Genomic DNA, 27453 nt, shown 5'->3' on the forward strand with positions numbered 1-27453 from the left:
CGGCTGCAGACTACAATACAATTACAATTAACCCTGACAGCAGCGCCGCTGAAAACTTTACGTGGCGACTCGTCTGGAGGCCATGTTTAATAAAGGGAGACAGAGCATACCTGTCAACATTTGCATGTCAGTAAAGGGGAAATTTCCCAAGAAAATGGGGAAAAAGAAGGTGTTTTGGAATTTTTCTAATCAAGTAGTCTAACAAAATTGTCTTTCCTAGATTTATTTGAGAAGCACAGGTCACATTCATAGCAAGGTATGTAAGGAGTGTGCAATAGAAGAGAGATGCGTTATTCTTTATATTAGAGATATTATCGGCCGATAAATGCTTTAAAATGTAGTATTGGAAATTATCGGTATCGGTTTCAAAAAGTAAAATTCATTACTTTTTAAAATGCCGCTTTACGGAGTGGTACATGGACGTAGGGAGAAGTACAGAGCAGTTGCGTCTCCCAGTCATACTTGCCAACCCTCCCGATTTTCCCGGGAGACTCCCGATTTTCAGTGCCTGCCCCTCCCGAAAATCTCCCGGGGCAACCATTCTCCCGAATTTCTCCCGATTTCCACCCAGACAACATTATTGGAGGCGTAGTGCCGGCCCAATCACATAATATCTACGGCTTTTCACACACACGAGTGAATGCAATGCATACTTGGTCAACAGCCATGCAGGTCACACTGAGGGTGGCCGTACAAACAACTTTAACACTGTTACAAATTTGCGCCACACTGTGGACCCACACCAAACAAGAATGACAAACACATTTCGAGAGAACATCCGCACTGTAACACAACATAAACACAACAGAACAAATACCCAGAACCCCTTGCAGCACTAACTCTTCCGGGACTCTACAATATACACCCCCCGCTACCCCCTACACCAGTGGTCCCCAACCTTTTTGTAGCTGCGGACCGGTCAACGCTTGAAAATTTGTCCCACGGACCGGGGGGGGGGGGGGGGGGGTGTTGAATAGTTTTTTTGTTTGTTTGTTTTTTTGTTTTTTTTATAAAGAAATACAATCATGTGTGCTTACGGACTGTATCCCTGCAGGCTGTATTGATCTATATTGATATATAATGTATATATTGTGTTTTTTATGTTGATTTAATTTTAAATATATATATATATTTAAATATATATATATTTAAATATATATATATATATATATATTTATTTATTTATTTTTTCTTGCGCGGCCCGGTGCCGCGGCCTGGTGCCGCGGCCTGGTGGTTGGGGACCACTGCCCTACACCACTCCCCCCCAACCTCGCCCCCCCCCTCCCCCAAGCGCGCCTACCTCAACCTGCTCTCTCAGGGACATGCTCTCCCTGAGAGAGCATGTCCCAAATTCCAAGCTGCTGTTTTGAGGCATGTTAAAAAAAATAATGCACTTTGTGACTTCAATAATAAATATGGCAGTGCCATGTTGGCACTTTCTACCATAACTTGAGTTGATTTATTTTGGAAAACCTTGTTACATTGTTTAATGCATCCAGCGGGGCATCACAACAAAATTAGGCATAATAATGTGTTAATTCCACGACTGTTTATATCGGTATCGGTTGATATCGGAATCGGTAATTAAGAGTTGGACAATATCGGAATATCGGATATCAGCAAAAAAGCCATTATCGGACATCTCTACTTTATATCACCAGGTGGGAGGGAGGGAGTTATTATTATTATTATTTTTATGATTATTTTTATTTTTGCTTTCCTGTATTTGGCTGTAAAGCACTTTGAATTGTCTTGTTTAATTCATGCTCCATAAAGAAACTTGCTTTGCCTTATTAGACAGATGCATGTACTGGACACATGTTTTTTGTGTTTTTTAATTTAATTATTTTATATTTATATTACATTTATAATAATTTTTTCATGAATTCTTTCCTTGATAAGTACCCTTCCTTTCTGGCTTCAGCACCGGTCCCCTAAAATCTATCGAGAGGTGTTGAGACACCCTATTTTTGTGTCGTGATCTGTTTAGATTTTGTGTTACTTTAAACCCTTTTTTTACATAATTATTTCTATCAAAACAAAACTTACATATCAAGTTTAAGTTTTACAAAGTTATAAAATGACCATATATTATTGTTATTGCTATTATTATTAGCGAGTATGTGCTCGTTTTTGATACCTTTGTCCTATTTCTGATGTGTGTTTTTGTGCAGCATCCCACCAGCCATGCAGGTCTGTGGAGTTCATGTGCAGCAGTGGCATGTGCATCAACGCAGGATGGCGGTGTGATGGCGAATTCGACTGCGACGATCAGTCCGACGAGAAGAATTGCAGTGAGTATGCTTGTTGGCTTGTGCGTCTATTTTCTTTATGCCTTTTCATTTATGCCACGTGTGTGACACTGAAATTGGGCCGCAGCTACGTCCATGTGCACGGCAGACCAGTTTCGGTGTGGAACGGGACGCTGTGTGCGGTTGTCGTGGCGATGCGACGGCGAAGACGACTGCTCGGACCGCAGCGATGAAGAGGGTTGTGAGAAATCGGGTGAGACGACACTTGCTCTTCTTTCGGAGGGTGAATGTATCGCACGCTTCTGTTGTTGTCACGGCAACAGTGGGGCTCTCAACAAAGTCACATCTTGTTTTCAGCTGAGCGTCATGTTTTAAACAAGAGCCTTATAGTTTGACCACTGTCTGGTGAAGGGATGGAAGGTTTGGTCTCTATTTTTCATGTTCAGAACTAGCACATTAAATCTCTTCATATTTTAATTAGGGGTGTCCTGATACAACTTTTTCACTTGATCCGATAAGACAACTTGGCCCGTGAGACGTGATAAGTTTAATAAGGAATCTGGCCCGTGGGGTGTCTCCCAGTAATTTTAAACATCTGACAATCTCATTGCTACAACTTATATAGCACATGATTTAGTTATATGACCCAATCCAGACAACCTTCCCTAGTCATGGCACACAAGAAAATGCAACCAACAGATAAAGTCAACACACATGGTCACACATAACGCAGCCTGCTCGCTGAGCTTTGTGGATATTATAAAAAGTGTTCACGTGCCGGAAAAAAATACAAATTACACCCATTTAAATCCATTACAATATATGATGGGAGAAACACTCTTTACACTCTCTCTCACATTTTCGCTGCATGATGTTTCTGATTGATTATAAAACTTAAAGGATGTCGTCACGGAAGTTAACAAGGTAGGAGTTGAACTTAATTATATACGTATATATGTACACACACATATATATATATATATATATATATATATATATATATATATATATATATATATATATATATATATATATATATATATATATATATATATATATATATATATATATACAGTGGGGCAAAAAAGTATTTAGTCAGCCACCCATTGATTGTCAATGGGTGGCTGACTAAATACATTTTTGCCCCACTGTATATATATATATATATACACACTACCGTTCAAAAGTTTGGGGTCACATTGAAATGTCCTTATTTTTGCTTTTCCTTAAAAAATAAGGAAAAGCACTGTACTTTTCAATGAAGATAACTTTAAACTAGTCTTAACTTTAAAGAAATACACTCTATACATTGCTAATGTGGTAAATGACTATTCTAGCTGCAAATGTCTGGTTTTTGGTGCAATATCTACATAGGTGTATATCATACTTGCCAATCCTCCCGTTTTTAGCGGGAGACTCCCGGTATTCAGCGCCTCTCCCGAATACCTCCCGGCAGAAATTTTCTCCCGACAAACTCCCGGTATTCAGCCGGAGCTGGAGGCCACGCACCCTCCAGCTCAATGAGGACCTGAGTGGGGACAGCCTGTTCTCACGTCCGCTTTCCCACAATATAAACAGCTTGCCTGCCCAATGACGTCATAACATCAACGGCTTTTAGAGAGTAGAGTGCACAACTGCGCACACAACAAGGAGACGAAGCAGAAGAACGAGGAAGTTACAGACATGGCGACGCCGTCGACGAGCAAGATGAAGAAATACGCTTGCAAGTTCCAAAACGAATGGAAACAAGAATTTCAGTTCATCCAGGACAGTTCAAAGGGGAAGGGGTATGTAATTATGTTGCCTGTACATTTTGTAGAACAGACTTCTCCATTGAACACGGTGGCCGAGTCATGAACGGAGGAGAAGTTAAACAGGACAATACTGCCATCTACTGGATAGCCCCCGGAACACTGAAATTCAAGTATTTATTTTATTTATATGTATAATAAATAAATATATATATATATATATATCTAGAATTCACTGAAAGTCAAGTATTTCATATATATATATATATATATATATATATATATATATATATATATATATATATATATATATGAAATACTTGAATTGGTGAATTCTAACTGTAAATATACTCCCCTATTAACCACGCCCCAACCACGCCCCCGCCCCACCCCCGAACACGCCCCCCACCTCCCGGTATCGGAGGTCTCAAGGTTGGCAAGTATGGTGTATAGAGGCCCATTTCCAGCAACTATCACTCCAGTGTTCTAATGGTACAATGTGTTTGCTCATTGGCTCAGAAGGCTAATTGATGATTAGAAAACCTTGTGCAATCATGTTCACACATCTGAAAACAGTTTAGCTCGTTACAGAAGCTACAAAACTGACCTTCCTTTGAGCAGATTGAGTTTCTGGAGCATCACATTTGTGGGGTCAATTAAACGCTCAAAATGGCCAGAAAAAGAGAACTTTCATCTGAAACTCGACAGTCTATTCTTGTTCTTAGAAATGAAGGCTATTCCACAAAATTGTTTGGGTGACCCCAAACTTTTGAACGGTAGTGTATATATATATATATATATATATATACATACATAAATGTTTTTTGTTTTACTTTCAATTCTTTTTTTTTTAAGAATCAATATCTGATATAATTATTATTATTAAAACCGTTGATTTTACTCATCTTTGATTCCCTTTTTTCTAGTATTGTATTTTTATGTTTTCTTACTTGCTATGCAAATTTCTACAATTAATTTGTTAATTTCTATTGTAAAACTGGGATTGTATTAGACTTGGGGTCGCTCTGTTTTATATTATTATTAGACTGATTAACATTCTATGATTTTGTCATTAAAATTGTAAAAAATAAAAATAAAATAGTTTTTAAAGCCAACACTGCACGTGTAAGTCGCCAACAGCAGCCAAGAGGAGCTTTGGTAACCTTTAATCTGTTTTGAAAAGCTTTAATTCTAATTTATACACCAACTAATATACTACGAGAATCGTGTTGAATGGAAAATCGATTCTGAATCAAAACGTCTCCAGGAATGGGAATCGATTGATTGAATTGATTTACGTGGACCCCGACTTAAACAAGTTGAAAAACTTATTCGGGTGTTACCATGTAGTGGTCAATTGTACGGAATACGTACTGTACTGTGCAATCTACTAATACAAGTTTCAATCAAACGAGTCCAATTGAATCATCATACTGTTTAATGTTTATTTGGAGTTTAGTAGATCCGGCCTGACGTGACTTTACTCATTATATTAGTGTTTAAGTGTGTTAACTTTTTTTTTAATGCAAGTCATCTCCCTTTTGAAACACCAGTGGGTTAATTACTACATGGGGTGTTAATTAGCTATTACTTGGATCTCTGTAAGAGTCTACTCAGGGACTTCTAATTATGTCTGAACTGGATTGAAACACAAGCAGAGACGTAACACAAATAGCACTTGGCATAATGAATGCGAATATGTAATTGCATGCACATTAGACAAAACATAGACGGACTGGAATGTGGAAATGAAGGTGGGAAGGGCGTAAGATAGCAAGGAAGGTGGGAAGGATACAAGGGATGACCACACTTGGGTAGAAAACTGGGACATAAGGTGCGATACCAATTCCCTGTGCCTATGAATCGACACCTGTACTTGTTAGCATTTTTGGGTGTTTAATGTGGGAATAAATGTTAATTGTTTAATAAGAAAAACTACTTTAAATAGTCTTTCCCTGATGCCCTCCATTGCGACCACAACGAGCACAGATACAAAACGGGTCTTCTAACTAGAAACATCTTCAACGACTTGTTGTCTTGGCTGCATTGTTCTGTCAAGACTAGACTACACGGGATTGATTGATTGATTGGTTGATTGAAACTTTTATTAGTAGATCAGTGTTTCCCATAAACTGCCAAGATACCTGTGGTGGTGGGGGCGTGGCTATGGGCGTGGTCACCATGACATCATTGAGTAATTTGCATAATTTACTACAATGATTTGATTTTCTCTAAAAAGGCTCAAAAAATGTATACTTACTAATTAATAATAACAGTTTTGTTTTAAACATCCATCCATCCATCCATTGTACAATATAATTACAACACTTCATGTACATATTTATATACAGATTTGAACAATAAGATATTCACTGAAATATATTTATTAATTGTGGTTCTTACAAAAAATATATCTTATAAAATATAAAAGCTAAAATGTCTCAAAGCTCTGCCCCTTTAATCAGTGCATACTAAATAATTTAACTTTAGCCTACTACTACAACCATATTATTTACCAGCAACATAAAGTGAAACAGAGGCAGAGGTGTCCTGCCACAGTCAGTAACAAATAAACAGAAAACAGTAGTGGTGGTAGATAGACACAGAGCTTCATCAAACATCTGATCCACTGAACAAAGAGCTCCAAAAATCTTGAACTTTAGACTGCCATCAGTTTTACTCCCTACACTTAACCATGTGTTTCCTACTGCCTGCAGACTTTGCACCCTTTGTTATATACACATGTTGTGTTTCTAATATAAATACATTTAATAAAGTCAAATACAAATAAGGCAACAAGAGAAGTATCCTACACTTCTCTTTTGTAAAGTAAATCTGAACAGCCGATATGGGCATCTACTTCAACTATATGATTTGCCTGAGAAGCTGGAGAGGACAAAAAAATATATATATATATTTTTTATTTTAATTTTATTTTTTTAAAGTTTTTTTATTTTTATTTGTGGCGGACATAATTCTTTCGTGGCGGGCCGCCACAAATAAATGAATGTGTGGGAAACCCTGTAGATTGCACAATTGACCACTAGATGGTAACACCCGAATACGTTTTTCAACTTGTTTAAGTCGGGGTCCACGTAAATCAATTCATGGTACAAATATATACTATCAGCATAATACAGTCATCACACAAGTTAATCATCAGAGTATATACATTGCATAGGTTTGGTTGATATCACGCACTTCAGTCATCAACAATTGCATCATCTGAGAAATGGACATTGAAACAGTGTAGGTCTGACTTCGTAGGATATGTACAGCGAGCTGTGAACATAGTGAGTTCAGAAAGCATAAGAAAAAGTGTATTCATTTGATTATTTACAATCCGGGGAGGTGGGATGTGGAGGGGGGAGGGTGTTAGTCTAGGGTTGAGGTGGGATGTGGAGGTGGGGAGGGTGTTAGTCTAGGGTTGAAGTTGCCTGGAGGTGTTCTTTTAGTGCGGTTTTGAAGGAGGGTAGAGATGCACTTTCTTTTACACCTGTTGGGAGTGCATTCCATATTGGTGTGGCATAGAAGGAGAATGAGTTAAGACCTTTGTTAGATCGGAATCTGGGTTTAACGTGGTTAGTGGAGCTCACCCTGGTGTTGTGGTTATGGCGGTCATTTACGTTAAAGGCCTACTGAAATGATTTTTTTAAATTTAAACGGGGATAGCAGATCCATTCTATGTGTCATACTTTATCATTTTGCGATATTGCCATATTTTTGCTGAAAGGATTTAGTAGAGAACAACGACGATAAAGGTCGCAACTTTTGGTCGCTGATAAAAAAAAGCCTTGCCTATACCGGAAGTAGCGTGACGTCACCGGAGGAAGGACTCCTCACATTTTCCCATTGTTTACAATGCAGCGAGAGAGATTCGGACCGAGAAAGCGACGATTACCCCATTAATTTGAGCGAGGATGAAAGATTTGTGGATGAGGAAAGTGAGAGTGAAGGACTAGAGTGCAGTGCAGGACGTATCTTTTTTCGCTCTGACCGTAACTTAGGTACAAGGGTTCATTGGATTCCACACTTTCTCCTTTTTCTATTGTGGATCACAGATTTGTATTTTAAACCACCTCGGATACTATATCCTCTTGAAAATAAGAGTCGAGAACGCGAAATGGACATTCACAGTGACTTTTATCTCCACGATAATACATCGGCGAAGCTCTTTAGCTACTGAGCTAACGTGATAGAATCAGGCTCAAATGCAGATAGAAACAAAATAAATAAATCCCTGACTGGAAGGATAGACAGAAGATCAACAATACTATTAAACCATGGACCTGTAACTACACGGTTAATAATTCCCAGCTGGTCGAAGCTTAACAATGCTGTTGCTAATGACACCATTGAAGCTAACTTAGCAACGGGACCTCACAGAGCTATGAAAAAACATTAGCTATCCACCTACGCCAGCCAGCCCTCATCTGCTCATCAACACCCGTGCTCACCTGTGTTCCAGCGATCGACGGAAGGACGAAGGACTTCACCCGATCATCCGTGCGGTCGGCGGCTAGCGTCGGCTAGCGCATCTGCTATCCAAGTCAAAGTCCTCCTGGTTGTGTTGCTACAGCCAGCCGCTAATACACCGATCCCACCTACAGCTTTCTTCTTTGCAGTCTTCATTGTTCATTAAACAAATTGCAAAAGATTCACCAACACAGATGTCCAGAATACTGTGGAATTTTGAGATGAAAACAGAGCTTTTTTGTATTGGATTCAATGGGGTACCAATACTTTCGTTTCAACGATTGACGTCACGTGCATACGTCATCATACATAGACGTTTTCAACCGGAAGTTTAGCGGGAAATTTAAAATTGCACTTTATAAGTTAACCCGGCCGTATTGGCATGTGTTGCAATGTTAAGATTTCATCATTGATATATAAACTATCAGACTGCGTGGTCGGTAGTAGTGGGTTTCAGTAGGCCTTTAAGGAAATGGTTTGACATGTACTTTGGTATCAGGGAGGTGTAGCGGATTTTATAGACTAGGCTAAGTGCAAGTTGTTTTACACTGATTTCTGTCGTGTGTCCCTGCAGAGACGTCGCCTTGCGCTCCGGACCAGTTCCAGTGTGGGAATGGACGCTGTATCGGTCAAAGGAAGGTGTGCAATGAGGTCAACGACTGCGAAGACGGGACTGACGAACTCCCACATCATGAATGTCGTGAGTAGAGATTAAACTCGCCACTAAAATAGTCTGGAAAGTTTCTCTCCTATGAACGTTTAATTACCCTGCTGACCCTACCACTAATAACCCTGCAGCGATATGTATCCATTATTACTATTTTGTTCTAAATTGCGGGTCTGAAATTAAATATTAATGAATACTACCTTGATTTTTTTTCAACATTAAACGCTGCTTATGTGTAATTTGGGCTTTGGGATAGCAAAACTCATGACTGCTGTGGAACTTTTCTACACTTTGTTACCTGGACTGTTTCCATGTAGGTCCACGCTCCAGCGATGGTAACTGTAATCAGAATAACGGAGGTTGCTCCCAGAAGTGCCAAATGGTCCGCGGACTGGTCCAGTGCACCTGTCACACCGGGTACCGACTGATGGATGACGGCAGATCCTGCCAAGGTTTGTGTGTCCGTGGCTGTGTTCATGCCCGAAGACTAACTAAAAAGGTTACTCCAGATATAGAATGCTCAGTTAATGACTCAAGATTTGATTTGAAAAAAGTTTTCAGAAACTATACCAGGGGTCGGCAACCTTTACCACTCAAAGAGCCATTTTGGCAAGTTTCACAAATTAAAGAAAGTAATGGGAGCCACGAAAAAAAATTAAAATGGAAAACACCGCATACAAAGCTTAAATGCTTTGTGCTATGTTAACCAGGGGTCTCCGACACACGCACCGGCACGCACTTCAATGTGGAAATTTGATGTTAGTGCAGACCGCGAGTTTCGTTTAATGTGGAAATTTGATGTTAGTGCAGACCGTGAGTTTCGAATGAATGGCGCTTGATAGGGTCATACTTGCCAACCCTTCTCATTTTTCCCGGGAGACTCCCGAATATCAGAGCGTGATGACACTGCATTTGACGCCCTCTACAGTCTGCCCTAAAAGTGTACCTGCTCGATTACATGTAGAATGCAATTTCGGCTTGCTCACGTAAGTGACAGCAAGGCGTACTACCTCAGCAGCCACACATCTTACACTGACGGTACCAATACCCAGAATCCCATGCAGCCCTAACTCTTCCGCTCAACCAACTCACGGAGAGGGGGGCGGGGTTGATGTGTGGGGGGATTTGGTGGTAGCGGGGGTGTATAATGTAGACCGCAAGAGTTAGGGCTGCATGGGATTCTGGGTAATGGTTGTGTTATGTTTATGTTGTGTTACGGTGGGATGTTCTCCAGAAATGTGTTTTTCATTCTTTTTTGGTGTGGGTTCACAGTGTGGCGCATATTTGTAACGTAACAATGTTAAAGTTGTTTGATATGGCTACCGTCAGTGTAAGCTGGGTGGCTGATGAGTAAGTATGCTTTGCTGTCTCCTGTGTGTGCAAGTAATAACAACATGCAACATGTGGCTGGACTGGCACGCTGTATGTAAATGCTATAGAGGACAATTACTGCAGTGCAATTAGGGTGCGCCCTTTATTTAGTAATTAGAGTGTAAGTAGGATTATTTTTTCCCTGGGAGTAATCTATGTATGAGAGACACTGAGATCCATAAGTCTCCTGGGAAAATCGGGGGGGTCGGCATGTATGTAGCTGAGCCGCATCAGAGTGGTCAAGGAGCCGCATGCGGCTCCGGAGCCGCGGGTTGCCGACCCCTGAACTATACGGACAGTCATAGAGGTTGTCCTGCTACAACTTTTTCACTTACGATACCTGATATTGGAGTCTTGAGTATTGGCCGATATCAATATTGATCCGAAACAATATCAGCGGGAATCATAGTACATACTTTTATCATTTTGTAGTGTGGACTGTTAGAAAAGGCTTGCTTAAGTTAATTTACTCATAGACTAATGGTAATATTAAAAAAACTTAACCTATTCTGTATTAAATGTCTGAAATGGATATACACAGTCTTTGAGTTGAAGTGGAGTGGTTATTGTTTTTTGCGACACTTACTGACCACAATAATTCATTAGATTTTGGCTCATGACGCAGCAAGTTGAATGATATAGACACGTTCATTAATGATTTCTAATGCGCAACTGATGCCGCATGTAAGTAATATGCAACTATATTGTATATTGATAACCTTATATATGTTTATATTGGTTTTAAACAGCCATATTGCTCAACACTAAGTGCACTTAGGGGGGACGGCGTGGCGAAGTTGGTAGAGTGGCCGGGCCAGCAATCGGAGGGTTGCTGGTTACTGGGGTTCAATCCCCACCTTCTACCATCCTAGTCACGTCCGTTGTGTCCTTGGGCAAGACACTTCACCCTTGCTCCTGATGGGCGCTGGTAGCGCCTTGCATGGCAGCTCCCGCCATCAGTGTGTGAATGTGTGTGTGAATGGGTGAATGTGGAAATACTGTCAAAGCGCTTTGAGTACCTTGAAGGTAGAAAAGCGCTATACAAGTATAACCCATTTGTCATTTATTTATCACTTATAATGTATGTCTAAGAGGGGTTCACAAAAAAATCAATTCAAATCTGAATTGCGATTCTTATTCATTCCGATTGTAAAATGATTCATAATTTTCAAATATCTAATAAAAAAAATATTAAAAAAATATATACATATATATAAATATATATATATTTATATATATATATTTTTCAAAACAGGTTACATGTTGGATCTGGTTGCATGGAAATTGTTTAAAAACGTCTTTTTCAAACTGATATACCAGTGGTCCCCGATTGGTACCGGGCCGCACAAGAAATAAAAAATAAAAAATTAATACATTTTTTTTTATTTTTTATTAAATCAACATAAAAAACACAATATATACATTATATATTGTCCGTGGGACAAATTTTCAAGCGTTGACCAGTCCGCAGCTACAAAAAGGTTGGGGACCACTGTGCTATGCTATATAACAAATTATTAATAATTTTTTTTTTTCCTTTCTATTTATTTTTTTGTAGGAATACATTTTTAAAAAAGCTATTTTTTAGGCCATCTCCATGAAACCAGAATGAGCTTTCCTAATCTGTAACCTGTTTTGAAAATGTTTCATTATAATTATTATACCAAATAATACATTGAGAGAATCAGTTTGACTTGAGAATCGATTCTGAATCAAATTGTCGTAACAACCACGCAGTACTTACAAACAGACACAGTGTGTAGACAGAAAAGGGAGAACGGACGCATTTTGGCTTAAAAACTAACGATAAAGGTGAAGTTATAACACTGAAATGCCTTCAGGAAGAGGTGCTTTAAGACATGGCTAGCTAGCTAGCGGCTAACGTCCATCCGCCGTCTGCAGTGTTTTAGCTACGTCTAAATCACTAATCCTTGTCTCCATAGCAACAAATAAAGTAAGTTTCTTACAAGTATCATCCCTGCAGGACGAGGAATAGCTAAACATGCTTCACTACACACTGTAGCTCACCCGCGTCACAATGTAAACAAACGCCATTGGTGGATCTACACCTGACATCCACTGTAATGATACCAGGTACAGGAGTGTATCTAGTCGATACTACTATGATTACATCGATATTTTTTGGCATCACAACATCTTCTTTCGTTTTTAAAAAAATGTATATTATGTTTATAAACTCGGGAAATATGTCCCTAGACACATGAGGACTTTGAATATGACCAATGTATGATCCTGAACGACTTGGTATCCAATTGATACCCACATTTGTGGTATCATCCAAAACAAATGTAAAGTATCCAAACAACAGAAGAATAAGTGATTATTACATTTTAACAGAAGTGTAGATAGAACATGTTAAAAGAGAAAGTAAGCAGATATTAACAGTAAATGAACAAGTAGATTAAAAATTTATTTTCTACCACTTGTCCTTAATAATTTTGACAAAATGATAGAATGGAAAATGACACAATATGATACTGCATATGTCAGCAGACTAAATTAGGAGCTTTTGTTTGCTTACTTACTACTAAAAGACAAATTCACTATTTTATTTAAGGACAACCTTGCAATAAGAAACATATGTTTAATATACCATGAGATTGTTTTCTTAAAATAAAGGCAATAATGACATTTTTTGTGGTCCCCTTTATTTAGAAAAGTATCAAAGTACCAAAATATATTTTAGTACTGGTACCAAAACTACACTTAACTGAAATCATCTTTGGCCACCCCAGCGTACTTTGCGATGGGCGTTACAGTTAGTAAAATAATGAATTACCCTTCCAGCGGTTTGACTTTGACATTTCCCCCTTTTTTTTTCATTGGCCTCTGCGGCGTGTTGCAGATGTGGACGAGTGTGCCGAAGAAGGCTACTGCAGCCAAGGCTGCACCAACATCGAAGGCGGCTTCCACTGCTGGTGTGTTCAGGGTTACGAGCTGCGGCCCGACAAGCGGAGTTGCAAGGCGCTGGGTAAGGAGCATTTGCACCGTGTTCCAACTCTGAAAACCGACAATTACAGGCCTTGTAAAAATGTGGTTGCCTATTGTTTAGATTGTCTTCGTAGCTGTATCCATTTGACAGATTTTGAAGGTCTGGACTTGATTTGGAATAAATGTTATGTGTTATTAAAACAATTTTGTTTGTTGATTACCCCGTAACTTTGATATTTAGTTGACACCTTGCCATTTTTACCCCCCTCGCCATGTTTTTTTTGTACCACAGGTCCAGAGCCAGTGTTGCTGTTTGCCAACCGGATCGATATCCGCCAGGTTCTGCCGCACCGCTCCGAGTACACGTTACTGCTCAACAACCTCGAAAACGCCATCGCCCTCGACTTCCATCACAGCCTTGAGCTGGTTTTCTGGTCCGACGTGACGCTGGACCGCATCATGAAGGCCAACCTCAACGGGTCCAACGTGGAGGAGGTGGTCTCCACCGGCCTGGAGAGCCCAGGTGAGTACAGTATGCCTTCAAAACAACACAACCGCACTCACTGACTCATTTAATAGTTTCGCTCGCGATGTGTCTTTCACTTGAGCGGCGGATATTCTTTTTGGCACTCGGGGGTGGGCATTGAATAGGCGGCCGTCACTTTAAACCAGGGGTCCCCAAACTTTTTGACGACCCTGAGTCAAAAAATGTGTATATATATATATATATATATATATATATATATATATATATATATATATATATATATATATATATATATATATATATATATATATATATACACACATATACACTACCGTTCAAAAGTTTGGGGTCACCCAAACAATTTTGTGGAATAGCCTTCATTTCTAAGAACAAGAATAGACTGTCGAGTTTCAGATGAAAGTTGTCTTTTTCTGGCCCTTTTGAGCGTTTAATTGACCCCACAAATGTGATGCTCCAGAAACTCAATCTATTTAAAGGAAGGTCAATTTTGTAGCTCCTGTAACGAGCTAAACTGTTTTCAGATGTGTGAACATGATTGCACAAGGGTTTTCTAATCATCAATTAGCCTTCTGAGCCAATGAGCAAACACATTGTACCATTAGAACACTGGAGTGATAGTTGCTGGAAATGGGCCTCTATACACCTATGTAGATATTGCACCAAAAACCAGACATTTGCAGCTAGAATAGTCATTTACCACATTAGCAATGTATAGAGTGTATTTCTTTAAAGTTAAGACTAGTTTAAAATTATCTTCATTGAAAAGTACAGTGCTTTTCCTTCAAAAATAAGGACATTTCAATGTGACCCCAAACTTTTGAACGGTAGTATATATATATATATTTTTTTTTTAAAAATTTTTTGTATTTTTTTTTGTATTTTTTTCTTCATAAAGTAATACAATCATGTGTGCTTACAGACTGTATCCCTGCAGACTGTATTGATCTATATTGATATATAATGTATATATTGTGTTTTTATGTTGATTTAATTTAAAAAGAACAAAAAAAAAAACATTTTTATTTTTTAAAATTTTTTTCTTATTTCTTGTGCGGCCCGGTACCAATTACCGGTCCGCGGCCCGGTGGTTGGGGACCACTGCTTTACACCACTGCATCCCATGCTTTGCATTGGACTTGGTGATGTATGGCTTAGATGCAGCTGCTCGGCCATGGAAACCCATTCCATGAAGCTCTCTGCGTACTGTACGTGGGCTAATTGGAAGGTCACATGAAGTTTGGAGCTCTGTAGCAAGTGACTGTGCAGAAAGTCTTTGTACTATGCGCTTCAGCATCCGCTGACCCCTCTGTCAGTTTACGTGGCCTACCACTTGGTGGCTGAGTTGCTGTTGTTCCCAAACTCTTCCATTTTCTTATAATAAAGCCGACAGTTGACTTTGGAGTATTTAGGAGCGAGGAAATTTCACGACTGGATTTTGTTGCACAGGTGGCACCCTATGACAGTTCCACGCTGGAAATCACTGAGAGCGGCCCATTCTTTCACAAATGTTTGTAGAAACAGTCTCCATGCCTAAATGCTTGATTTTACACACCTGTGGCCGGCCCTAGGGATTAGGACACCTGATTCTGAACATTTGGATGGGTGGCCAAATACTTTTGGCAATATATTGTGTCTTTGAAGACATTAAGTTGTTCAAATTTAAAGTTTGCCATCATAATGAATGGTAACGTCATCGTTTAATAGGTTGTAATGTAAAAGATGGATATTAAATGACAAAATACACTGCTTATGTTTCGTAAAAACAATGATTTTCTTCAATCAATCAATTAATGTTTAGTTATATAGCCCTAAATCCCAAGTGTCTCAAAGGGCTGCACAAGCCACAACGACATCCTCGGCTCAGATCCCAGAAGGGACACACAACAGGCTCCCAGGATTGGCTGCGACAAGGAGAGAGTAGGCGTTCAAAGTGACCAATCAGAAGGACACAGCTGGGCTGTGTATTGGATTGCCTGCCCCGGAGTGTTAAACTGGTGTAGAGAAAGCGAAAGCGAGTGCAAACAGAGTCAGCGTGCGAGCAAAAAGACGGCGCCAGCCCGCACGGAGGCCACATAGCAGACACGGTATTGATTGTCGCTGAAAATTGTGCTGAAATCTTCGAGCATGAAAACCTCACTTTGTGAGCACAAGCGTAAAATGAGCATGTGCGAGCACAAACTCCAAGTGAGGTTTTCATGCTCAAATGATTGTGGGCAGTGTTTTGATGCTGACTTCCATTGTAGGACAAGCAACAGTCAATACATCCATCCATCCGTTTTCTACCGCCTGTCCCTTTTGGGGAAAGTTTTCACAGTGCTTCACATTTTGTTATGTTAAAGCTAGGGATGATGTTTGATAAGAAATTATCGAGTTCGAGCCTATTATCGAATCCTCTTATCGAACCGATTCCTTATCGATTCTCTTATCGAGTCCAGATAGGTTGTTGTATATGGAAAAAAACACACAATATTTGGTTTAACAAAAGCTCACTTTTATTATGTAAGAAAACAATTTAATCTAATAAATAAATAAATATTGACTGTTACCCCTCTAAAAAAAATAAAAACAATATTGACTGTTGTTACCCAAAGTATATTAAGTGGGATTTTTCAAAAAAACAAATATATACAGTAACACAAAAACAACCTGTCTCTGTGATCACTATAGGTGTATAAATAATAATATACTGTTAAATAAAATCAGTCCCTTGGGCACAAAACTGAAAATAATACAGCTCTCCAAAAAGTGCAATTCTGCTGCTATTTGACATAACTGTTTGTTATGATGCTTTGACATTTTTGCACTTTATTTCTTTATTGAAAGAAAATTCTATGAATAGAAAGGTTCTTTGCAAATGTGGTTACAATGCTAAAAAATGAAAAGTTAAAGCTAAAAAAAGAAATACACTTTATTGAGTTAACATTATTTCTTTATAGGGGGAAAGATGTTATGAGCTAGGGCAGGGGTCGGCAACCCAAAATGTTGAAAGAGCCATATTGGACCAAAAATACAAAAACAAATCTGTCTGGAGCCGCAAAAAATTAAAAGCCATATTACATGTGTCATGAGATATAAATGTAATTAAGAGGACTTAAAGGTAACTAAATGAGCTCAAATATACCTACAAATGAGGCATAATGATGCAATATGTACATATAGCTAGCCTAAATAGCATGTTAGCATCGATTAGCTTGCAGTCATGCAGTGACCAAATATGTCTGATTAGCACGCCACACAAGTCAATAACATCAACAAAACTCACCTTTGTGTACTCATGCACAACGTTAAAAGTGTGGTGGACAAAATGAGACAGAAAAAGCAGTGGCATAAAACATGTCCTAGAAAGTCGGAGAAAGTTATACATGTAAACAAACTATACGGTGAGTTCAAGGACCGCCAAAATAAGTAGGACAAAACGGCGCTCGCCAAATACTCGAATCAGTGAAGCATGTTTAATATAAACAGTGTGATTTATAACAATTAGCGAGGTTTGTGTCATGTTTGTCCTCCTACAGAAAACATTCTAAAACAAAAAAATATAATTTTTTCCCCTCATCTTTTTCCATTCTCCATACATTTTTGAAAAATCTCCAGAGAGCCACTAGGGCGGCGCTAAAGAGCCGCATGTGGCTCTAGAGCCGCGGGTTGCCGACCCCCGAGCTAGGGAATATAACAACTACACTACCCAGCATGCAACGGGAGTGACGAGCATGCGCGGTAGCCCCGAAAAGTGTTGCATATTGTCACCCGGCAGCTAAGAATGAGGTTATGAGCACGCTGTGAAAGTAAACGTCAAGAACTCAGCCAACACGCCTCGTCTGCATTATTTATAATTAGACAGACAACACATATACAGTGTGATTTTGTTTTGTTTACAAGTAAAGAAAAACAAAAGTTAAAAAAGGGAGATGTCATATATATGTATGTGCTGCGGTTGCTTTAAGAACGTTGCGACAGCTGCCGTAAAGGAGGTGCGTTGCTAGCCTGGTTGCTATGTTTCAGGTTGTGAGTGTTCATGTGTTTTTACCCTGCTCAAATTTCTCAGTAAAGTTATTCATTGGATTATACCTTTTTGTTTTGAACTTTATTACACCTTGGAGCGCTTTTTCGCGTCCATTTTTTTCCTGCTTTCGCTATCTGCGCCTAATGACTGATCTACGTGACGCCATTTCTTGTGATGTCCCACGGAGCATTTCTGGTCGGGACGGGATTCGTTCCGAGGGATTTGAATAAAGAACCAACTCTTTTTCTTTACTATAGTGGTCTCGATAGCGGGTACTGGTTCTCAAAAAGGGATTCGAGTCCGAGGACTCGGTTCATTTCTTATCAAACAACCGGGAAAACCGGTTTCGAGTATCATCCCTAGTTAAAGCCTTATTTCAAAATGGAATACATTCCGTTTTGTCCACACAATTCTACACACAATACCCCAGAATGACAATGTGAAAAGGTTGTTTTTTTTTCTCAATACTTTGTTGATGCACCTTTGGCAGCAATTACTGCCTCAAGTCTTTTTGAATAGGATGCCACAATCTTTGCAGACATATCTTTGGCCAGTTGTGCCCATTCCTCTTTGCAGCACCTCTCACGCTCCATCGGGTTGGGTGGGAAGCGTGGGTTTGTGGCTTGGCATTGTCTTGCTGAAATAAGCAGGGGCGTCCATGAAAAAGACGTTGCTTAGATGGTAACACATGTTGCTCCAAAACCTGTATGTACCTTTCAGCATTAATGGTGCCTTCACAGATGTGTAAGTTACCCATGCCTTGGGCACTAATACACCCCCGTACCATCACAGATGCTGGCTTTTCAACTTTGCGCCTATAACAGTCCGGATGGTTCTATTCATTATTGATCCGGAGGACACGACGTCCACAGTTTCCAAAAACAATTTGAAATGTGCACTCGTCAGACCACAGAACTCTTTTCCACTTTGCATCAGTCCATCTTTTGATTGACTTGATTTTAACTTGCACTTACAGATGTAACGACAAACGTTATTTACTGACAGTGATTTTCTGAAGTGTTCGTGAGCACATGTGGTGATATCCTTGACACATGATGTCGGTTTTTTATGCAGTACCGCCTGATGGATTGTAGGTCACGGGCATTCAATGTTTGTTTTCGGCCTTGGCATTGTCTTGCTGAAATAAGCAGGGGCATCCATGATAACGTTGCTTGGATGGCAACATATGTTTTCAGAAGTGTTCCTGAGCCCATGTGGTGATATCCTTTACACCCTGATGTCGGTTTTTGATGCAGTACAGCCTGAGGGATCCAAGGTCACGGGCTTAGCCGCTTATGTGCAGTGATATCTCCAGATTATCTGACCCTTTTGATGATATTACGGACCATAGATGGTGAAATCCTTGAATTCCTTAGTCCAATAGCACGTTGGGAAATTTTGTTCTTAAACTGTTCTACAATTTGCTCACGCATTTGTTGACAAAGTGGTGACCCTCACCCCATCCTTGTTTGTGAATGACTGAGCATTTCATGGAAGCTGCTTTTATACCCAATCATGGCACCCACCTGTTCCCAATTAGCCTGTTCACCTGTGGGATATTCCAAATAAGTGTTTGATGAGCATTCCTCAACTTTCTCAGTCTTTTTTGCCACTTGTGCCAGCTTTTTTGAAACATGTTGCTGGCATCAAATACCAAATGAGCTAATATTTGCAAAAAATAACAACGTTTCTCAGTTCGAACATTAAATATCTCGTCTTTGCAGTCTATTCAGTTGAATATACGTTGACAAGGATTTGCAAATCATTGTATTCTGTTTTTATTTACCATTTACACAACGTGCCAACTTCACTGGTTTTGGGTTTTGTACATGTGATTTTTTTTAGTTAATTATTTTTAATAAATTTGCACAAAAACAAAAATTTAAAAAACTTTCCACATTATGGGGTATTGTGTGTCGAATTTTGAGGACAAACATGGATTCATACCATTTTTTTTAATAAGGCTGCAACATAGCAAAACGTGGACGCACTATAAAAGCAATAATCACACTATTTCCCAACGCATGTTAATTTTTCATCCACAGAATTTGAAACTTAGTCTTAGAGAAACTTCATTGATCCACAAGGGAACTTGTTCCACACAGTAGCTCAGTTACAAAGGATGGAAAGGATAATGCAGGTATAAAGTAGACTAAAAATGTACGATAGTAGCAATATGAAATATAACATATATGTAATATTTACAGTACATAATATATACTGATATCATATTATATATACAGTATACACTACCGTTCAAAAGTTTGGGGTCACATTGAAATGTCCTTATTTTTTAAGGAAAAGCACTGTACTTTTCAATGAAGATAACTTTAAACTAGTCTTTACTTTAAAGAAATACACTCTATACATTGGTAATGAGGTAAATGACTATTCTAGCTGCAAATGTCTGGTTTTTGGTGCAATATCTACATAGGTGTATAGAGGCCCATTTCCAGCAACTATCACTCCAGTGTTCTAATGGTACAATGTGTTTGCTCATTGGCTCAGAAGGCTAATTGATGATTAGAAAACCCTTGTGCAATCATGTTCACACATCTGAAAACAGTTTAGCTCGTTACAGAAGCTACAAAACTGACCTTCCTTTGAGCAGATTGAGTTTCTGGAGCATCACATTTGTGGGGTCAATTAAACGCTCAAAATGGCCAGAAAAAGAGAACAATCATCTGAAACTCGACAGTATATTCTTGTTCTTAGAAATGAAGGCTATTCCACAAAATTGTTTGGGTGACCCCAAACTTTTGAGCGGTAGTGTATAACAAATCCCAATTACCATGTACAAAATGAAAGTATATGTAACAGAACTTAAACATGTTCCTCTCTCACTCAGGTGGGCTGGCCATTGACTGGATCCACGACAAACTGTACTGGACTGATTCCGGGACCTCCCGCATTGAGGTGGCCAACTTGGACGGGACCCACCGCAAAGTCCTACTGTGGCAGAACATGGAGAAGCCCCGGGCCATCGCGCTGCACCCGATAGAGGGGTATGAGCGCCGGCGCGCAGACGCTAAGTGATTGGGAGCAGATGGTTTCCAATGTGCACACTATCCTCTCTGGATGTGTCCCAGTTGTAGCACAGTTCCAGAGCTGGGATTAGAGTTTGGCAGCACTGCTTTGCCCACAGGCGTGCATCTGTGCGGAGCTAAGATCTTTCTAAAAGAAACTGTGGCTAAGACTCCCTGACAGGGAAAGCATGCAAGATAAAAGATAGACACATTCAGTATAGAAATTGGTCAAACATCTGTTTTGTCAAATAGTGCAACCATTTCTTCATGGTCATCCAGTCTTAATATTTTGCTCCCATTTTCCTCTTCCTCAGTAAGATCTACTGGACCGACTGGGGCAACACACCTCGCATCGAGTACGCCAACATGGACGGCTCGAACCGGCGGGTGATTGCAGACACACACTTGTTCTGGCCCAATGGCCTGACCATCGACTATGCGGGACACCGCATGTATTGGGTCGACGCCAAGCACCACGTCATCGAAAGGGCCGACCTGGACGGGCGCAATCGCAAAGCCGTCATCAACCAAGGTAAGGTATCACGTTTTTTGGGTGTTTTTTGCCTTTTGGAATATGACTCACATATTGTAGGGACCCCACTGGAATGTATGGATGGGTATTGTTTAGGGCTGCAACTAACGATTCATTTGATAATCGATTAATCTGTCGATTATTACTTCGATTAATCGATTAATAATCGTATAAAAGAGACAAACTACATTTCTATCCTATCCAGTATTTTATTGGGGGAAAAAACAGCATACTGGCACCATACTTATTTTGATTATTGTTTCTCAGCTGTTTGTAAATGTTGCAGTTTATAAATAAAGGTTTATTTAAAAAAAAAAAATAATAATAATAATAATAATTTTAAAAAATAAATAAAAAAATCTGCGCATAGCATAGATCCAACATATCGATTACTAAATTAATCGGCAACTAGTTTAATAATCGATTTTAATCTATTAGTTGTTGCAGCCCTAGTGTTGTTTAGAGATGTCCGATAATATCGGCAGTCCGATATTATCGGCCGATAAATGCTTTAAAATGTAATATCGGAAATTATCAGTGTCTGTTTCAAAAAGTAAAATGTATAACTTTTTAAAACGCCGCTGTACGGAGTGGTACACGGACGTAGGGAGAAGTACAGAGCGCCAATCAACCTTAAAGGCACTGCCTTTGCGTACCGGCCCAATCACATAATATCTAGGAGCGCCCTAAGTGGCTGATCCGTTGGCGGTCCCGTCTGAGGGTCCAGCCTCAGACTGATATTTTTTTTACTCTTATGTGAGGTTTTTTCCTCGGACTCAGTCTGGACCACTCAGCGGGATTGTGCCGAAAATGTAATTTCAGTTCTTATGTGTCTTGTACATGTTAAGAATGGACAAATATCTGCTCTCTCTCTCTCTCTCTCTCTCTCTCTCTCTCTCTCTCTCTCTCTCTCTCTCTCTCTCTCTCTCTCTCTCTCTCTCTCTCTCTCTCTACTCTCTGATCTACGGCTTTACACACACACAAGTGAATGCAAGGCATACTTGGTCAACAGCCATAAAAGGTCACACTGAGGGTGACCGTGTAAACAACTTTAACACTGTTACAAATATGCGCCACACTGTGAACCCACACCAAACAAGAATGACAAAATACATTTCGGTAGAACATCCGCACTGTAACACAACATAAACACAACACAACAGAACAAACAAATACCCAGAACCCCTTGCAGCACTAACTCTTCCGGGACGCTACAATATACACCCCCCGCTACCCCCACTTCAACCCCGCCCACCTCAACCTCCTAATGCTCTCTCAGGGAGAGCATGTCCCAAATTCCAAGCTGCTGTTTTGAGGCATGTTAAAAAAAAAAAAAGCACTTTGTGACTTCAATAATAAATATGGCAGTGCCATGTTGGCATTTTTTTTTTCCATAACTTGAGTTGATTTATTTTGGAAAACCTTGTTACATTGTTTAATGCATCCAGCGGGGCATCACAACAAAATTAGGCATAATAATGTGTTAATTCCACGACTGTATATATCGGTATCGGTTGATATCGGAATCGGTAATTAAGAGTTGGACAATATCGGATATCGGCAAAAAAGCCATTATCGGACATCTCTAGTATTGTTTATATTTGAACCGATACTAGTACCAAAATGGTCCTTTTAAAATGGTGCCATTGCCGAACCTTATCCAAAACGGTGCTTAAAAAATAGGAAATAAGCACATTTTTATAGGGCTGCAGCTGTTGACTATTTTAGTAATCAAGTACCGAGTGCACCGGTATTTAAGCCGCACTCACTAATTTTTAGAAGAAAAATATTTTTACATATATATTTATATATATATTTATTCACAGAAATATTCTGTAAATGTTTGTCTACATGCCTTAATAGTCCACGACATAAGGAGATAACGTCCGCAGGAACCTACCACATAGCGAAGGACATACACTATTTGATTTTCTATTATGCAGCTCATTTTTATTTGACAGTTATTGAAATATCTTGTGTGACATCATGCGCAATAGTTTTAAACTATTGTAGTGGCGTTCTGGACAAAAAGTGCACTTTAATTTAGTGTTGTTTTGATATGTCATCTTAGTGACATCATGCACAAAAGTGCACTAATAGCTTGTTTTAAAATGTCTCTGACAATCTTGCACTTTCTGTTTTGGAAATGACATGAATGTTTGTGCCACTGCTTAATAACTGTTTAATAAATACAGTTTTGCTAAATTGACTTAGTTGTGATTTCCCTCTCTGCATGAAAGTTTAAAATGAGCATATATTAATGCAGTATGAAGAAGAATGTTTTAATGTAGACACATAGAATCATCATACTGCTGTGATTATATGCATCAAGTGTTCATTCAAGGCTAAGGCAAAATATCGAGATATATATCGTGTATCGCGATATGGCCTAAAACAGGGGTGTCCAAAGTGCGGCCCGAGGGCCATTTGCGGCCCGCAGGTAATTTTTTAACGGCACATTCTTAAAATATGATGAAAAAAAAATAAAAAACATAAAAAGTGGTATAAAAGAGCAAGCAGGTTAAATGTAACAAGAAAATGCTGCATTATTTACTCTAATAACACAAAGCTGCCATGCAGGCTGTTTCTTTCTTTAAAAAATAATAATGAATCAAAATCAATATCATTATGAATTATTGACCTATTCAAGGCTCCATTTACTTCACATTAAATATTCCACTTTGAGATATTTTGGGGTGAAAATGTTGCATATTTTTGGGTGCCATTTAAAAAACAGTTTTTTAAAGAAGGGCCTAAAACGAACAAACAAAAAACAAAAACAACAATAAAACTTATAATTGACGGATAGATCTGTAGTTGATCTTGAGACTATTGTGGTAAAAGTTTTAAAAAAATGTTGGATTTATTTTTTTAAACTTTTCTGAGCAGTACCATTTTGGATCCCCAATCATTTTAGTGGGAGTTTTTTTTTTTTTAAGTGTCATTGCTCAAAAAAATAATGAATTAAAATCAATGTTGTTATGAGTTATTGACCTTTTTAAGACTCAAATTATTATATAATCTCAAATATTCCACTTTAAAAATTTATTGGGGGAAAATATTGCATATTTTGTGTTTTTTTTCCCATAAAAAAACAGATTTTCCTTCACAAAAATGGCATACGACTTAAATATTTAAGTGTTTTATTGACAAAGAGACCTAATGTTGATCTAGAGATTTAAACCTTTAATAATAATAATAATAATAATACTGAATAATGACACATTTGTAATATTTTTTTGGACCAAAACCTTTTGGGGTACCCGGGATCAAGTCTGAGTGGAGGCCTAAATGTATCTTTTTTATACATATATTGTATTGATTTTTAAAATAAAAAATATCAAAATGGCCCCCGCGTGCTTTGATTTTTCAGTGTGCGGCCCTCAGTGGAAAAAGTTTGGACACCCCTGGCCTAAAAATATCGAGATATTAAAAAATATTAACGATATTAACGTACGCATTTTCCGCGCATGCGTATTAGGTCGCGTTGCGCCGTCTGACGGAGGGGGGCGGGGGTCTTAAACGGTGGCATTGATGTGTGTGGACACGAATAAGGTTAGGCGGGGCCTAAAGCACATGGGCGACAGTTCCGATTGCTCAAGAGCAAGTGTCAGGGGGTCTGTGCGTTTGTGTGTGCGTGCGCGCGCCATTGCCCTTGTGAGCACTCCTTAATGATGTGTGCTCTCCGAATAAAAGGCTGTAATTGGCCCTGTCCCTTCTCCTGAGCCTCTGTTTGCTCAGACAACACACAGGACAAACGGAACGTGTGTTTGTCTGTGTGCACATTTCTGCTCCCCGGGTTGCTGTGCCAAGGAATGTTAATGAGTGTCTACCTCCCTACACCTATAGTCCTGTGTGTGTGTGTGTGTGTGTGTGTGTGTGTGTGTGTGTGTGTATGTGTGTGTGTGTGTGTGTGTGTGTGTGTGTGTGTGTGTGTGTGTGTGTGTGTGTGTGTGTGTGTGTGTGTGTGTGTGTGTGTGTGTGTGTGTGTGTGTGTGTGTGTTTTTGAATTCCTACCCTTTTTGAGACATCAACAAGGAAAAGTACCTTCCATATGAGGACCGGTGAACAAGTTAGGACATAAATCATGGTCCCAATACCGGAAAACCATCGCATCTAATAGAGAATGTCTCAAGTGCACCCCTGGTGGTGAAATCTATTAAAAATGAAGAGTGGTCCCAAAAAGGAGGGATTTTTCAAATTGACTGTGTGTGGGTTTTAAAAGTGATCCCCCTCTGGTCAACATATAAAATAGCAAGTGTGTGTAAAAATTTGAAGTGCCCCCCTTCTGGCCAATATATGTAATAGCAAGTGTGTATAAGAAATTAAAATGCACGCCCTTTGGCCAAAATTAATTTAAAAAATAAAATCAATATTTATTTAGAGACATACTGTAATAAGTTGAAGTAAATAATGAAGATTAAAAACCAATCAAAAACTAAAAATTAGACATTTTTACGTGTCGACTTCTTTCTTATAAAATTGGGAACAATTTCTCATATTCTTTCTGTTTCTGTAGTATTGCAATATTTTCTCGTAAAATTATTACTTTATGTAAAATGTTTACTTTTTAATGCAAAATGGCGACATTTTGTCATAAAAAATTCCGAGTTTTATCACAAAATTGCCAATTTTGTGTCAAATGTTCTTGTAAAATAGTGAAATTTTTTTGAGTAAAATTATGACTTGCCAAGTAAAATTCCAATTATTATAATATTGCCAAAATTTCAAAGTTCTCTTGTAAAATTGTGACTTTTGTCGAGTAAAATTAGGACTCTTTTCATAAAATTGCCAACATTGTAAGCTTTTCTTGTAAAATTTTGACTTGCGTTGAGTAAAATTACGACTTTTACTATAACACTGCTAAAATTCTAAGTTTTTCTTGTAAAAAATTCCAACTCATTTTTCACAACAAGCTTTTTTTATATTTGCAGAGTATGTATATATTATTAATGTTGTAAATACAAAGCTTTATATATCTAGAAGGGGTGGTCCTAAAGAGGGAGGCATTATTCGGAGGTCTCAAGAAGGTCACAAATACAAGAGTGTGGGTGTGTTTGTGTTTGTGTGTGCGTGTGTGTGTGTGTGTGTACTTGAATTTATACCCTTTTTGAGACATCAACAAGGAAAAGTACCTTCCATATGAGGACCGGTGAACAAGTTAGGACATAAATCATGGTCCCAATACTGGAAAACCATCGCATCTAATAGAGAATGACTCATGTGCACCCCCGGTGGTGAAATCTATTAAAAATGATGGTGGTCCCAAAAAGGAGGGATTTTTTCAAATTGACTGTGTGTGGGTTTTAAAAAGGCTCCCCCACTGGTCAACGTATGAAATAACAAGAGTGTAAAAAATTTGAAGTGCTCCCCTTCTGGCCAACATATGTAATAGCAAGCGTGTATAAGACATTGAAATGCGCCCCCTTTGGCCAAAAATAATTTAACAAATGAAATAAATATTTATATAGAGACATACTGTAATAACTTGAAGTAAATAATGAAGATTAAAAACCAATTACAAACAAAAAATTAAAAACTTTTTTTTTTTTTACTAAAGACAATCTTTTTCCCACAATGTGTCGACTTCTTTCTTATAAAATTGGGAACAATTTCTCATATTATTTGTTTCTCTAATATTGCAATATTTTCTCGTAAAAGTATTACTTTTTTATGTAAAATGATTACTTTTTAATGCAAAATGGCGACATTTTGTCTTATAAAATTCTGAGTTTTATCACAATGTTGCCAATTTATGTGTAAAATTTTCTTGTAAAATAGTGACATTTTTTGAGTAAAATTATGACTTGCCAAGTAAAATTCCAATTATTATATTGCCAAAATTTCAAAGTTCTCTTGTAAAATTGTGACTTTTGTCGAGTAAAATTAACTCTTTTCATAAAATTGCCAACATC

The 27453-nt window shown here is 38.7% G+C and overlaps 1 protein-coding gene across 1 annotated transcript in view; it reads left to right on the forward strand.

Moving 5' to 3' along the window:
- Nucleotides 1-27453, forward strand: part of LOC133639760 (low-density lipoprotein receptor-related protein 4-like) — a 284058-nt gene that overhangs the window by 192101 nt on the left and 64504 nt on the right. Inside the window, exons 7-14 of the mRNA XM_062033354.1 lie at nt 2175-2294; nt 2380-2505; nt 9054-9179; nt 9464-9598; nt 13384-13509; nt 13762-13992; nt 20829-20985; nt 21321-21538. Coding sequence (XP_061889338.1) covers nt 2175-2294; nt 2380-2505; nt 9054-9179; nt 9464-9598; nt 13384-13509; nt 13762-13992; nt 20829-20985; nt 21321-21538 — 1239 coding nt within the window. The remainder of the gene's footprint in view (nt 1-2174; nt 2295-2379; nt 2506-9053; nt 9180-9463; nt 9599-13383; nt 13510-13761; nt 13993-20828; nt 20986-21320; nt 21539-27453) is intronic.

The sequence above is a fragment of the Entelurus aequoreus genome, linkage group LG02 (genome assembly GCF_033978785.1).
Source record: "Entelurus aequoreus isolate RoL-2023_Sb linkage group LG02, RoL_Eaeq_v1.1, whole genome shotgun sequence".
Taxonomy (NCBI): Eukaryota; Metazoa; Chordata; class Actinopteri; order Syngnathiformes; family Syngnathidae; genus Entelurus; species Entelurus aequoreus.